This window comes from Sorex fumeus, unplaced genomic scaffold, assembly GCF_029834395.1.
Source record: "Sorex fumeus unplaced genomic scaffold, SorFum_2.1 ptg000043l, whole genome shotgun sequence".
In the NCBI taxonomy this organism is placed as follows: Eukaryota; Metazoa; Chordata; class Mammalia; order Eulipotyphla; family Soricidae; genus Sorex; species Sorex fumeus.
In genome coordinates this window covers 3,485,749-3,498,281 of record NW_026606100.1, presented here as the reverse complement: position 1 = coordinate 3,498,281, position 12,533 = coordinate 3,485,749, and the positions used below count along the sequence as shown (strand labels likewise).

Genomic DNA, 12,533 nt, shown 5'->3' with positions numbered 1-12,533 from the left:
ACCTCAGGCTGGGGGGTGAGGGGTCCCCGAGCAGGACCATGCCCCAGCTGGGCGGGCTGAGGCAGGCGTGGGGGCCGGGGGCAGGTTTCGTTCCAGGCACCCCAAATGCCTTGGAGCCTGGCAAAGTGTGGGCCTGACTCTGAGCTTTCTCTGACCCCTTCCCCCTCAGCCCTTCCTGCAGCCAGCCTGCCCTGGCTCACACCCCTGCTAACCCGAGCTCGGACTCCTCTTGGCCTGGGGCCACGCCTTGCACAGAGGACAGTAAGGTCTGTCCCCTGCCCTCCCGCACCCGCCACCAGGCGCAGCCTGGAGGAGCCGTGCGGTCCTTTATTCCTCCTCCCTGCCCCCGTCTTGGGTGGGTGCTCCTCAGAGGAGGAGATTCCCTCACCCCGGGAGCCCTTCTGAGGGGCTTGGCGTGTGTGGCGCGTAGAATGGGTCGGTTCCCCCCCGCTTGCCCTGCAGTGCCTGGGCTGCGGTTTTGGAAGAGCCTTAGGCAGGTCCGCTGTCCTGGCAGTTTGAGAAGAGCCAGTGGCCAGGTGTGGAGGCCTCGTCCTGCCCATTGCTGTGTTGTAGGGGGGCCTCATGAGGTGCCCTCCATGGTATCTGTCGAAGGGCTGGGCTCACCCCACCACCTCTGTCCTCCACCTCCTCCATCTTCGTCGCTGTCATCACACCTGGGTCGGGCTAGGCCCGTCCTCCCACTAGTGCAGTTGCAGGAACCTCCCAGGCCATCCCTGGGAAAGCTGAAGCCCAGGCACTGGTGTGTCTGTGCCTTTTTGCCTGCAGAGGGGACAGCAGGGCAGCAGGTGCATCATCTGGCCACGGGTGGAGGATGACTATTGGTCACCACCAGTTCACTGACCTGTCCAGGGATGCCCTCCGTGTTCAGCGGGAGCCTGGTGACCGGGTGTGGGTGCCACAGGGGACTCCCCATTCCACCAGGGAGCCCCGGAGCCATGCGGGGTGCCACAGACCGTCACCAAGCATGGCCTGCCCTCTTGGCGGCTCCCTGCGGAGGAAGTGGTTTGGCTCAGAGCGTTGGTCCATTCTGGGCAAGAGTTTCTCTGGGGGCCTGGGCACAGTCAGTGGGCTCGGTGTGTGCTTGACATGCGGGAGGCCTGGGGTCCGGGACTGGGGGTCTGTGCAATACATCCCATGCATCACCGGGTGTGGAAAAACTCCCATAGCATGTTGACTACGGGGACCCGCCGGGAGCCACCCGCTCCTCTCACTAAAGGAGCCCTGCTCTGAGGCGGGTCTCACCTAAGCCTGGGCCGGGGCGACTGTGGGCCCGCAGGAGGTGGCACTGACCCAGTCGTTCTTGGTCGTCTCCCTTTGACCAGATGCCGGTTGGCAGATCCCATACCGGGTGCAGGATCACCGCAGGGACCTGGACCCAGGAGGTGGGGCGGGCCGTGGGCGTGGGGAGGGGGTCCCTGAAGCTAGCTCGTCCTTTCCTGACAGTGGGATTGGCGGGGGGGGGGGGGGGGTAGGGTGTGCAGGGGGCGTCCAGCCGTGAGGAGCTGCTGCAGGGTGGGGGTGGGGGGGAGACCTGGCTTCTGCAGAGCTGGTGGTCATTTTGCCCAGTCTCTCAGAGTTGACTCTGCAGAACGGGGCCCCAAGGGCCACACTGAATCACAGGAACTACCAGGAGTTTGTCCTAGACCCCCCTTTTCTAGGGGGCACATCCTTCTGTTCCTGGGCCACCCTCCGGAGTGCTGGGGGACTATGATGTCCGTGGCGTAAAACCCAGGGCTCCGTACGCAGAGCGTGTGCCAAGCCTTGGTGCCATCTCCCCGCCCCTGCCCCCCGTCACCCCCTCACTCACCACCAGCTGTGCCCACAGCCGTGCCGAGACACACAGGTCCGGCTGCTCCCCATTTCCCAGGCATCCCGGGTGAGCGTGTGGCCCGGTTGGGGAGGGCGAGGAGATGGGGGCCGGCACTTGGCATGGTGAAAGCCTCAGTGTCACCGTGCCCGAGCAGCACGGCCGTCGTCACACGCACCCCGTCCACCTCGCAGGGCATCTGGCGGATCCCTGTGGACGAGATCGACCGGCCGGGCAGCTTCGCCTGGCACATGAACCGCTCCATCGTGCTGCTGCTCAAGGTGCTGGCCCAGCTCCGGGACCACAGCACCCTGCTGAAGGTGTCCTCCATGCTGCAGCGGACCCCGGACCAGGGCAAGTGAGTGCAGCCCCCCAGGGCCTCCCCACACCAGCCTCCACGATGCCCCACAGCAATGCCGTGAGCACACCGGCCCTTCAGGGCCTGCTCCCCCCAGGCTTGACACCCGACTCCTGGGGGCACCCTTAGGTTCTGGGGAAACATCCCAGTGATGGATAAAGGCCCACGATAACCATCCTGGCAAGGGACCTGGCCTCCGATGTACCCACGGTCTCTCTGCAGAGACAACAGACATGGCATGTGGATATCACCGTGGCTGCACTCAGTGATCGGGGGGTGGGGGGGTATCCCGGCAGGCACATGGGGTCTGCTTTGCTCCTCTGTGCAGCCTTGGGCTGCTGGCGGGGCTCGCTCTTGCGTTCCCTCGTCACTCTCATGCCCATGGTCCTGGCAGGAGCTGGAGCCCAGGGAGCAGGGAGGACGCCGTCCTCAGCCCTCCGTGAGCCCCCCGACCTCTTGTTGCTAGGGTGGGTGGCCAGACCCTGAGGCCCCCAGATCAGCCTGGAGGGAGCAGGCTCTGAGGAAGGCCACTGGGCGGGCAGGCGGGTGGGCTGCGTGAGGGCCGCCGTAGGCAGCGCCGTGGTGTGACCATACCGTCCCCTCCACCCACAGGAAGTATTTGCGAGATGCTGACCGCCAGGTGCTGGCGCAGCGGGCCTTCATCCTTACTGTGAAGGTGCTGGAGGACACCCTGAGCGAGCTCTCCGAGGTAGGCGGGAGCCCCCCCCCCCCCCGAGGGGAAGATTGGGCCCCCGAGCATCTCAGTGCGTGGCCCCCAGGCTGTTCCCTGAGCACTGGCCTCCCCCCGGGCTCCCTGTCCAGGCAGCTCGTGCCCCCTGGCACCACCTCCCCCCATCTTCAGGGCAGGCGCCGTCCTTACCGCTTCACAGCAGAGCCCCCGAGGCCCAAGACGTCAGACTCAGCCACACGCTGCCTGTCCGGGCTGGCTGGGCCTGGATGGACGGAAGGGCTCAGCGGGGCACCCCCAAGCACCCTCTTTGGCCCCTGCTGAGGGTCGTGTGCAAACCCGGCCGGGCCGGCTCTGGAGCAGGGAGCACCTTCCCTGGGCAGAGCTCAGGCTGGCGGGCCTGGGAGCACTGGCAGGGGAGAGCCTGGGGCCCGGGAGTCGCTGCCCCCTGAGCTCTGGCCTCCGCCCTCCTCTAGGAAACCGAGCGCCCAGGACCCAAGGCCTGTGGCGGCCCTGGAGCCAGGATGACCACCGATGTCTCCCACAAGGCCAGTCCCGAGGAGGGCCAGGAGGGCCTCCCCCATCCCAAGAAGCCCCCTCTGGCAGATGGCTTGGGGCCAGGGCCAGAGCCCGGGGGCAAAGCGGGCGCCCTCAACCACCGGCCTGCGGCCACCGATGTTGGGGACAGCACAGACCAGGGTGGGGAGCGGAAGGACAAGGAGAGCCTCCGGGCAGGGCCCACAGAGCCCATGGACACAGGCGAGGCCACACGGCGCTTGGACGTCGAGCGGGCCCCAACCCTGGCCCAGGGCCGCACCCCTCGGGACCGGGGCCCCGAGAACCGGCCCACCGAGCTGTCCCTGGAGGAGCTGAGCATCAGCTCGCGGCAGCAGCCCAGCACCCCGGCCCCATCGCAACCCGCCCCCGCCACCACTGCCACCGCCAAGGGCGGGGGCTCCCTCGATGAGGCGCCCCCGCGGCCCAGCCGCAAGAGGAAGCTCCTGGAGGACACCGAGTCAGGCAAGACGCTGTTACTGGATGCCTACCGCGTGTGGCAGCAGGGGCAGAAGGGCGCAGCCTGCGACCTGGGCCGCATCGAGAGGATCATGTCTGAGACCTACATGCTCATCAAGCAGGTCAGTGGGGCTCCCGTAGCCCCCAGATCTCCTCAGACCCCCCAGTCCTCTCAGTCCCCTCAGACCCCTCAGTCTCCTTAGACCCCCTCAGTCCCTTCAGACTCCTTCGTCCTCTCAGTTCCCTCGACCCCTCAGCCTCCTCAGTCCCCTCAGACCCCTTAGTCTCCTCAGTCTCCTCAGACCCCCTCAGTCCCTTCAGACCCGTTAGTCCCCTCAGACCCCTTAGTCTCTCAGACCCCTCAGTCTTCTCAGTCCCCTCAGACCTCTCAGTCCTCTCAGTCCCCTCAGACCCCTCAGTCTCCTCAGATCCCCCCAGTCCCTTCAGACCCCTTAGTCCTCTCAGTTCCCTCAGACCCCTTAGTCCTCTCAGTCCCCTCAGACCCCTCAGTCTCCTCAGTTTCCTCAGACCCCCCATTTCTCTCAGACCCCTCACTCCTCAGTCACCTCAGGCCCCTCAGTCCTGCTCAGTGAGATGACACAACTAGCGGCGAGTCCTCCTCAGACACTGGCAGGAGACTTGGTTCCTTGTGGACATGGGGGGTCAGGGAAGAGAGGACCTAGTCAGGGCGTGCGCCCACAAATGGAGCAGCAGTGGAGCGGTCTGCATTGGGCCTTAGAAAAAATGCAGACGCCACCACCACCCCGACTCCTGTCAAGGCTGCAGGTGCTGGGGGTCTTCCTCAGAAGTCCCTGCAGCTGCCAGGGAGGAGAGCATGGTCCCTGAGAGTTTGGCCCAACTTGCCCGCCCTTAGGGCATCTGTTTAGAGTCACATCAGGCTTTCCCTGGACGGCTGCGCAGAGGGAGCGTGAGCTATGCGTGAGCACACCCAGAAGCGCCACCACAAGGGCTCCGTCCTCCCAGGCCTGCCACCACCTGGTGGTCATTCCCTGTCGGCTTGCACCCTGGGGCCGGGCTCTGGCCCCCCGCACCTGGCTAGCCACAGCCCTGAGGGCACTGTGAGCAGGTTGCGGGGGGAGGGCTGCGGCCTGCACCCCCTGACCTCTGCTTCTCCCCGGTAGGTGGATGAGGAGGCGGCCCTGGAACAGGCTGTGAAGTTCTGTCAGGTCCACCTTGGAACCGCGGCGCAGAGGCAGGTGAGCCTGGGAAAGGGGCTGTGGACAGCTGGGCCCGGGGCCCCATGGAAGACCCTGACCACCAGCTGAGGAGACCTGCATGGCAGGTGGGGTCCTGGCAGGCCCAGAAAACCCACCCATGGATGGGGTGCAGAGGCTGGTACTTGCCCAGCAGGGTGGAACTTGTTGACCCCGTTTGGGGGTATCCAGCTCCCTGCAGCTGCCTCACCGTCAGGTGCTCTGGTGGGACACCCTGGAGGCATCTTAGACCAGGAGCAAGTCCCTGCAGGAGCCCGGGGTCAGGCCAGGTCCTGGTGTCTCAGTGGGGTGTGGCTGGAGAGCCCCGCAGAGGAAGGACAGTTCTAAGACGGCTCTAAAGGTACTTAAAGCCATAGGAGCACCAGAAAACCCCAACGGCATCCTCTCCCCTGGTCTGATGTGGTGGGGAAGGTGGTCCCCGACCTAAAGGCCGCGAGCAGGGCGGGGGTCACCTCTTGGGGGAGGAGAGTGAGATCCCAGTGGCCCTGCGTCCAGCTGGTCTATCAGAGTCGTCATTAACAACCTCCAGGAAGACTAAGGGGGACAGTTGGTCCCCGGGGTCTGGGTACTGTGGGGGCATGTCCGTTTTGGGATTTGGGGGTGGTCCCAGTCACCATGGCAGTTCTGTACATGCCAGACAGGGCTGCTGCTCAGTGCTGGCCCTTGTGCTGAGGCTCATTCCCGCAGGAGGGACACGGCACCTGTGGCAGCGCCCTCAGAGAGGCCCCGGCTGCCCCCTGCCCTGCCCCCACCTGGCATTCTCGGGAGACAGCCCGCCACATGGCGAGGGCCACACGGCGAGGGACATGGGATACCTGAGATACTCTGAGGTGTCTCAGGCACCCGCGCTCATGAGGGGACCCATCCCTCTTGTCCTGGGACAGGGGATGCTGACTCGGGAGAGGCCAGGTGACCAGGGGACAAGGACACAGAGGCCCCAAAGACCAGGCAGTGGGGGAGGCAGGCTGAAGTGGCCGGGACAGCATCTCGAGGCCTCCAAGACGACTGTCCTGGCCCAGCGGCTCCCTGGGACCGTCCCACCAGGTGCCTGGCACCCTGGAGCGTGACGCCCTGTTCCTGCAGCCCCCTCTCAGCCGCAGCCCCCTCGCTGTGAGTCGCAGCCCCTCTCAGCAGGGGTGAATTGGGCGTGAGGCCGAGTGGAGGGCTGCTGTGGGCTGCACAAGCCCCTCACTTCCTTCTCACAGTCCGCAGGGGACGCACCCACCACCCCGAAGCACCCCAAGGACAGCCGAGAGAACTTCTTCCCTGCGGCAGCCGCCCCTGCAGCCCCTGATCCTGCCCCCGCAGACACCCTCCAGCGGCCCAACGACCCCCACGCCAAGTCCCGCCCTGCGCCAGCCTCCGCCACCGTCCCCTGCCCCCCGTCCATGTCCGCCTCGACACCAGACCTGTCCAGGGACCCCGGTCCTCCCCGGCCACCCCGGCCCGAGGCCACCCCCAACCTGCCCTGTCTGGGCTCAGGTGAGTTCTCTCCCGCCCCCCAGGGGAGCGGCCTGGGTGTCCCAGACTGGGACAAATGCTGCTGACCCAAGTCAGCCATTTGCTGGGGGTGGACATGTCTGTGGCCACTCTGTCTTCCTGTCTGAGGTGCAGTGTGTCACAGTGACCTGCACACCTGGGAGCACAGTGTTACAGTACTCCCGGGGAATGGAGCAGGGAGCCCATATCGGAGTCTGCGCCAACCCTGGCACACGGGTCCCTTTTGTGCCAGTGACCCGCCCTCACTGCCTGCCGGGCCGACAGGGCGGGGCTTGGGGACGGACACCTTTGAGCATCCGGGTGCCCCTGGGAAGGGCAGCCCTGGGGCAGTCGAACCCCCATGTTCTGGGCAAGGACATTAGGACACACGTGGAAGGGTTCTCAGCCACCAGCGAGGTGACTTTCTGGCCTGTCCAGCCAGGAGATAGCAGCATGCAGGGGCCCAGGAACTGGATGACCTGCGGTGGCCCGCTGGGTGCAGGTGCCTCCAAGTGTGGGTGCTCCTCCTGTGTCAGGGTGACGGGGAGTCACCGCCCCGTCACGTTGCTCCGAGAGGGAACTGCATGACAGGACAGCAGACGGAGGGGGCGGGGGGCGTTCCCTGTGCCCCGCCATGTCCCCCTGTTCCCAGCCTGCGGCACCTAGGAGAGAAGCACTGCTCTGCGGGACTGGGGTCGCGTGGGAGACAGGGAACAGTGGCAGGTGGCGGTTTGGGAGCGTGAGCCCCCGCCCAGGGAAGCCACCCTAGACTCAGCTCCTGCCCACCTCAGCTGGGTGTCCCCGTTCTCGTAGTCTCCGGGTCAGGAATTTGGACACAGTCGGGTCTTGGAGACACCTGAGAAGTTGCAGGGCCTTTGTCGCCGAGTCTGTGCCGAGGGGCCACCGCTGGTGCTGACCCACCCAGAGGCCCCTGTGGGCAGTCCTGCTCTTGGGCCTCCTTCCGCAGCTCACCCAGCCCAGTGTCCCCCTTGAAGGGACGTTTCTGGTGTCCTGCCTCCTTCCCCCAAGCTGCACTGAAGGGCTCTCACAGGACATGGGGGTTAGGACACACGCAACATGGACCTGGCAGGAGGGCCTTCCAGCCCACTCTCTGCTGGCCAGCTACTGCCCAGCAGGGAGGCCTGGGACCAGCCCTATGGGGGAACAGGGGGTGTTCTTGCTTTCTAGAGCTTTCGTTTCGTGGCAAGTTTGTTTTGGAGGCCACACGTGGTGGTGCTCAGGGCTTACTCCTGGGGCACAGAGGGTGTTCTGGGGATTGAGCCCAGGTTAGCCACATGCAAGGCAGCGTGCCACCTGCCATACTATCTCCCCAGCCCTCTAGAACTTTCTAAAGGGCCGGCATCGGGGCCAGGCTGCATCTTCCCTTCCTGCTGGTCACCAGCAGGCACAGGTTTGCAGACACAGGACAGGCAGGACACCCTGGCGAAAGCGCAGGTGACAGAGAAGGTGCCGGCCGAGAACTGAAGCTGGGGCACAGTGCAGCGAAGAGGCCCAGCCCCAGCCAGTCCCACCCTTCTCCCTAGGGGTGCCCCACCCTCTTCCCCAGCCGTGCGGAGGGGGTCCGCAAGCCCAGGTGCACCCCGGCATAGCGCCGTTCCGCCGCAGACTCCCGGGAGGTTCCCGTCTGTCCCCGCAGGCCCTCCGGGGCTGCACCTCTCTGCCTCCCCTCGACGAGACCTGGGGTGCTGACTCTGGCGCTGCTCAAGCAGTGCCCTGCCGAGAGGGGGCCAGGGTCACCCGCACTGGGCGAGGGTGCGGATGTGAGTCCCGTGGGAAAATGGGGAGCAAGGAGGAACCTCTGAGCAAAGAGTGCTGCCACCTGAGAGGTGCTCGACCCCCCCCAGCCACCGGGGCCAGGCCGGGGGAAGCCTCCTTCTCCGCAGTACCGACACGGCCGGGATGCTCGCGGCCCACCAGCCCCATGAGGGCACCTGAAAGCCTCCTGATCCACACTGCTGGAACCGTGGACGCAGCCGGGGGCCAGGAACGGGAAACGGACAGTCAAGCCTGTTACAGAGACATCACCTTCCCTCACAGGAAAATTTAGGAGACAAAATCGAGAAGCGGAATTGTTTCATTGTGACTTGAGAGTGTGCCGCGGGCAAGGCACTTGCCTTGCGCGCAGCAGACCTGGGTTCAGTTACCAGCACCCAATACGTTCTCCTGAGCCCCACCAGCAGTTATCCTTGAGTGCAGAACCAGGAGTAAGCCCTGAGCACAGCTGGGTGTGACCCAATAACAAAAAAAAAGAGAGAGAGAATCTTAAGCCTAAATGGGAACTCTAACTTCTCTAGCGGCGTTGAACATAAAGACCTTTATTTTCCATACTGAATTAAATCAGTACCTTAGTTTTAAAAAATCAAGGAAAGAAATCCATCAGATAACTACCAAGAGTCTTAAGAACAAACCTTAGAAATTAGTCACCAACTAATCAGTCACCCAGCAGAGTCCACGGAGAGATGCAGATAAGAGACCAGGGCAATAGCACAGCAGGTGAAAGCACTTGCCTTGCACACAGCTGACACAGGTTCCGTCCCATACGCCCCACCAGGAGTGGTCTGTGAGCACTGAGCCAGGAGTTATCCCCGAGCACCAAAAAAAGAGTCTGCTTCTGGGATATTGTTGGGGAAAGGGCTCTGAACTTCTGGTGACCCAGCTTTTCTTTCCTCTTGAGAGGTCTGCTCTGGGGGCCAGAGAGGGCGTTCCCCCTTCTCTGAGTGGAGTCTGACCAGGCCAATTTCCGCACCTCCGAAGGGGCTGGGGCTGGCTTCTCTAGTACTTCGAAACAAACTCATGGCAGCAGGGTGGGGTCATGCCCCGGCATCAGACGGAAAGGGGTGGCCGTTGCAGCAGTGGCCAGCTGGGGGAGGCCAGAGCCTGCTCATGCAATTCCTTATTTTTCTTCCCTTGCAGCCCTGAGCTGTCACATGCCCCAGTGAGCAGGGACAGGCTTCTCGAGCGCACAGGAGTCCCTCCTGGCCGCCTTCTCCCCACTGACAGGGAGCACCTCAGGGACCCCTCTCTCGGGCCTGGGGAGCACCTCCCCACGTGTCATTGGTCTCTGCCAGACACCCTGCCCCGCAGGCTTCTGCAGGAGGGATGGTTTCCCTGACGTGGAGGCTGCCAGCCAGGTCCTCAGGGAACAGTCGCCCCCTCAGAGAGGCCCAGCAGGGACAAGGGGGTCCTCGAGCGGGTGGGGCAGCCCAGGTGTCCGTCCAGCCAGCCTGGACGGGATGTCCAGTGTCTGGTGCCGACGGGGCTGGCTCTCTGGGCAGAGTCGGGCCTGTGTGGCAGCGGCTCTTGCCCATCAGGAAGGCTGAAGAGGCCAGTGATGCTGAGTAACAGGCTGGCCGGCCGCCACAAGCTCCGTCTCCTCGCCCCTGGGGCCCCTCTGGGCCTTGGCACGACTGCGCCCCGTCCCCAGCCCCAGCCTCGTGCCAGGGAAGGTGTGGCCTGCAGGAGGGCGCGGGGCCAGCCCTCCGCTCCGTCCACTGTGGCCTCCGTCGATTGGGTGGGTCGGGCTGGATCACCTCCCCAGAAGCCGGAGGGAAGCCGGCCTGCAAAAGGGACCACGGTCGTCCCGGGGTCCCACCCCCTGTGTCAGGTACCCCGAGGCCGGAGCGGGATGATTGTCTCCAGGAGGCCCCGTGAGAGGGGGGTGCTTGCGGGAGGGGATGCGCCCCTCCCAGGGGGTCCCTCCGGGCATCCTGGGGGCCTGGCCAGGGCCTCAGCACAGCTGCCCCGTGTCCCCACAGGGGAGGAGCCACCAGGAGGGGCGGAGCCGAGCCCCAGCGAGCAGGTGAAGATGGCCCCCGAGGGTGCCCCGGCAGAGCTGCACCGCTGGGCGGTGGAGGCAGGCGCCGAGCCCACCTGCAGCCAGGGTAAGGCGGGAGCAGGCTCCTCCCCTGGGGTGGGGTGAGCGGGAGAGGCCGGCTGAGGCATCTGGGGGGACAGTGCTGAGAATCCCACCCCAGCCCCCCGCCATGCTCCCTTCCCCGACCCCCAAGGCAGGAGCCAGGCCCAGAGCTGGGGTGCCTGCGTCCAGGGGCCCAGGGGCCGAGGGAGGGACGGGCTCAGCAGACAGAGTGGGGCAACATCCGGCCTGGGCCTCTGTGTCCGGGACCGCACCCCATCGCCTGTCTCCGGCCGTTCCCACGTCTCCCCGGCAGCCAGGCCCCCTGGGGGCTCCTTGGAACCAGAGCGTCTCGAGACCCCGCTCGGCCCTAGAGGGCCTGACGCCAGCAGGCGGGGGCCGGGCATGGGCTGGAGTCAGCCTCGCTCCTTTTAAAGCCATGGGGCTGCTGAGGAATGTGGCGGCCGGCCAGACCTGCGCTTCTGCTCCGTGGCTGTGTGTTCTTGGGTCCGCCACCGAGGCGCCCTCAAGCCTAGGACTCTGGGCCTCCACGTGCGCGTCCCAGGGCACAGTCCCCCGTCCTCAGGCGTCCCTGGATGGGCGCAGGGATGCGACGGTGAATATGCCCTGGCCTGGATGGCCCCATGGGGAGGGGGCCGCGGACGGAGATGATTGGAGGAAGCGGGGTGGGGGGGCACCCAGGTTCACCCGCGTCTCCCTGCAGTCGCCAGTGCCAGGCTCCCCGGCAGCGCGAGCACCCAGCACCCCGAGGGCCATTCCGGCAAAGCCGAGCCCAGCCGGGCCAAGTCACGCCTCCTGCCCAGCATGCCCAAGTTGGTCATCCCCTCAGCGGCCACCAAGTTCCCTCCCGAGATCACCGTCACGCCACCCACCCCGACCCTGCTCTCGCCCAAGGGCAGCATCTCGGAGGAGACCAAGCAGAAGCTGAAGGTGACCCGAGGGTCCCGGGGCAGGCAGGGGGGCGCGGGGTGGGGGGCGCCACGGGCCAGGCCCCCCTGACCGCGGCCTGTCCTGGCCTTGTCTGCAGTCGGCCATCCTGTCTGCCCAGTCAGCTGCCAACGTTCGGAAGGAGAGCCTGTGCCAGCCGGCCCTGGAGGTGCTGGAAACGTCGAGCCAGGAGTCCTCACTCGAGAGCGAGACAGACGAGGATGATGACTACATGGACATCTGAGTGGGCGCGTTGCCCGCCCGCCTGCCTCGCCCCAGCGGGGGCTCTTCCCCGGGTCCGTGCCCCACTGCATGGACGCAGCGGAGCCCAGCTCAGCCCAGGGCATGCAGCTCCCGCTCCGCCCCGAAGGGCCCTGTCTATGAAATCTGACTCTGGTGTAGCCACCCCCGGCCCAGGTGGTCACTGGGTGGGGGATGGCACCCAGGGTCGGGCTCCCCCGCTCCCTTTTTTGGTTTTTCTAATAAAGACGGAACAGTTGTCTCCACTGTTTGTTCACAGGGCACCGGGGCTGGTTCCTCTCCCTTTCCTGCCCACACACCCCCCCTCGTCAGCATCTGTCCTCAGGCACCCGAGGAGTAAGGCATGAGCCTCTCCTGGAAGGGACATGAAGCGCCCCCTCCGCCCACCGGACATCTACGGATGAGTCTCTGGGGTGGATGTGTGAGGGGCACAGGGGCACCCAAATCAGTCCAGGCAGTTGGTCTACAATGCAGGGGGGCCCGGGGAGGGGGTTCTGCGAGGGACGGAGGAGCTGGGGGGAGCTGGGTTGTCCGGAAGTCTGCTGACCCCACTTAACCTCTGACAGGCTGGTGCAGAAGTGGGGGCCTTGGAGCAGGAGCCCAAGGCAGGTCCTCCTTGTTTGAAAAGTTCACCCAGCAAGCCCCCTCTCCACTGTCGTCACCCCCATGCCAGGGACACCCAGCCCTGCCCTCCGTGATTGACCAAGTGCCTCCCGGTGCAGAGGAAGTGCCCCCCTTCGTTGCCTTGGGCCCCTCCTGTAATGGATGTTGCCCTCCAGGGCTCCTTCCCAGGACCCCAGGCTGCCCCGCATGCAGAACCTCACAGAACCTGCTCCTTCAGGTTGCAG

The 12,533-nt window shown here is 65.4% G+C and overlaps 1 protein-coding gene across 1 annotated transcript in view; it reads left to right on the top strand.

Annotated features, from left to right (window-relative positions):
* Positions 1-11,931, top strand: part of CABIN1 (calcineurin binding protein 1) — a 100,604-nt gene extending 88,673 nt beyond the window's left edge. Inside the window, 8 exon segments of the mRNA XM_056120802.1 lie at positions 2,023-2,186; positions 2,799-2,895; positions 3,351-4,010; positions 5,031-5,105; positions 6,329-6,605; positions 10,379-10,504; positions 11,201-11,427; positions 11,525-11,931. Of these exon segments, the coding sequence (XP_055976777.1) occupies positions 2,023-2,186; positions 2,799-2,895; positions 3,351-4,010; positions 5,031-5,105; positions 6,329-6,605; positions 10,379-10,504; positions 11,201-11,427; positions 11,525-11,668 (1,770 nt within the window). The 3' untranslated portion in view covers positions 11,669-11,931.
* The last annotated feature ends 602 nt before the right edge of the window (positions 11,932-12,533 follow it).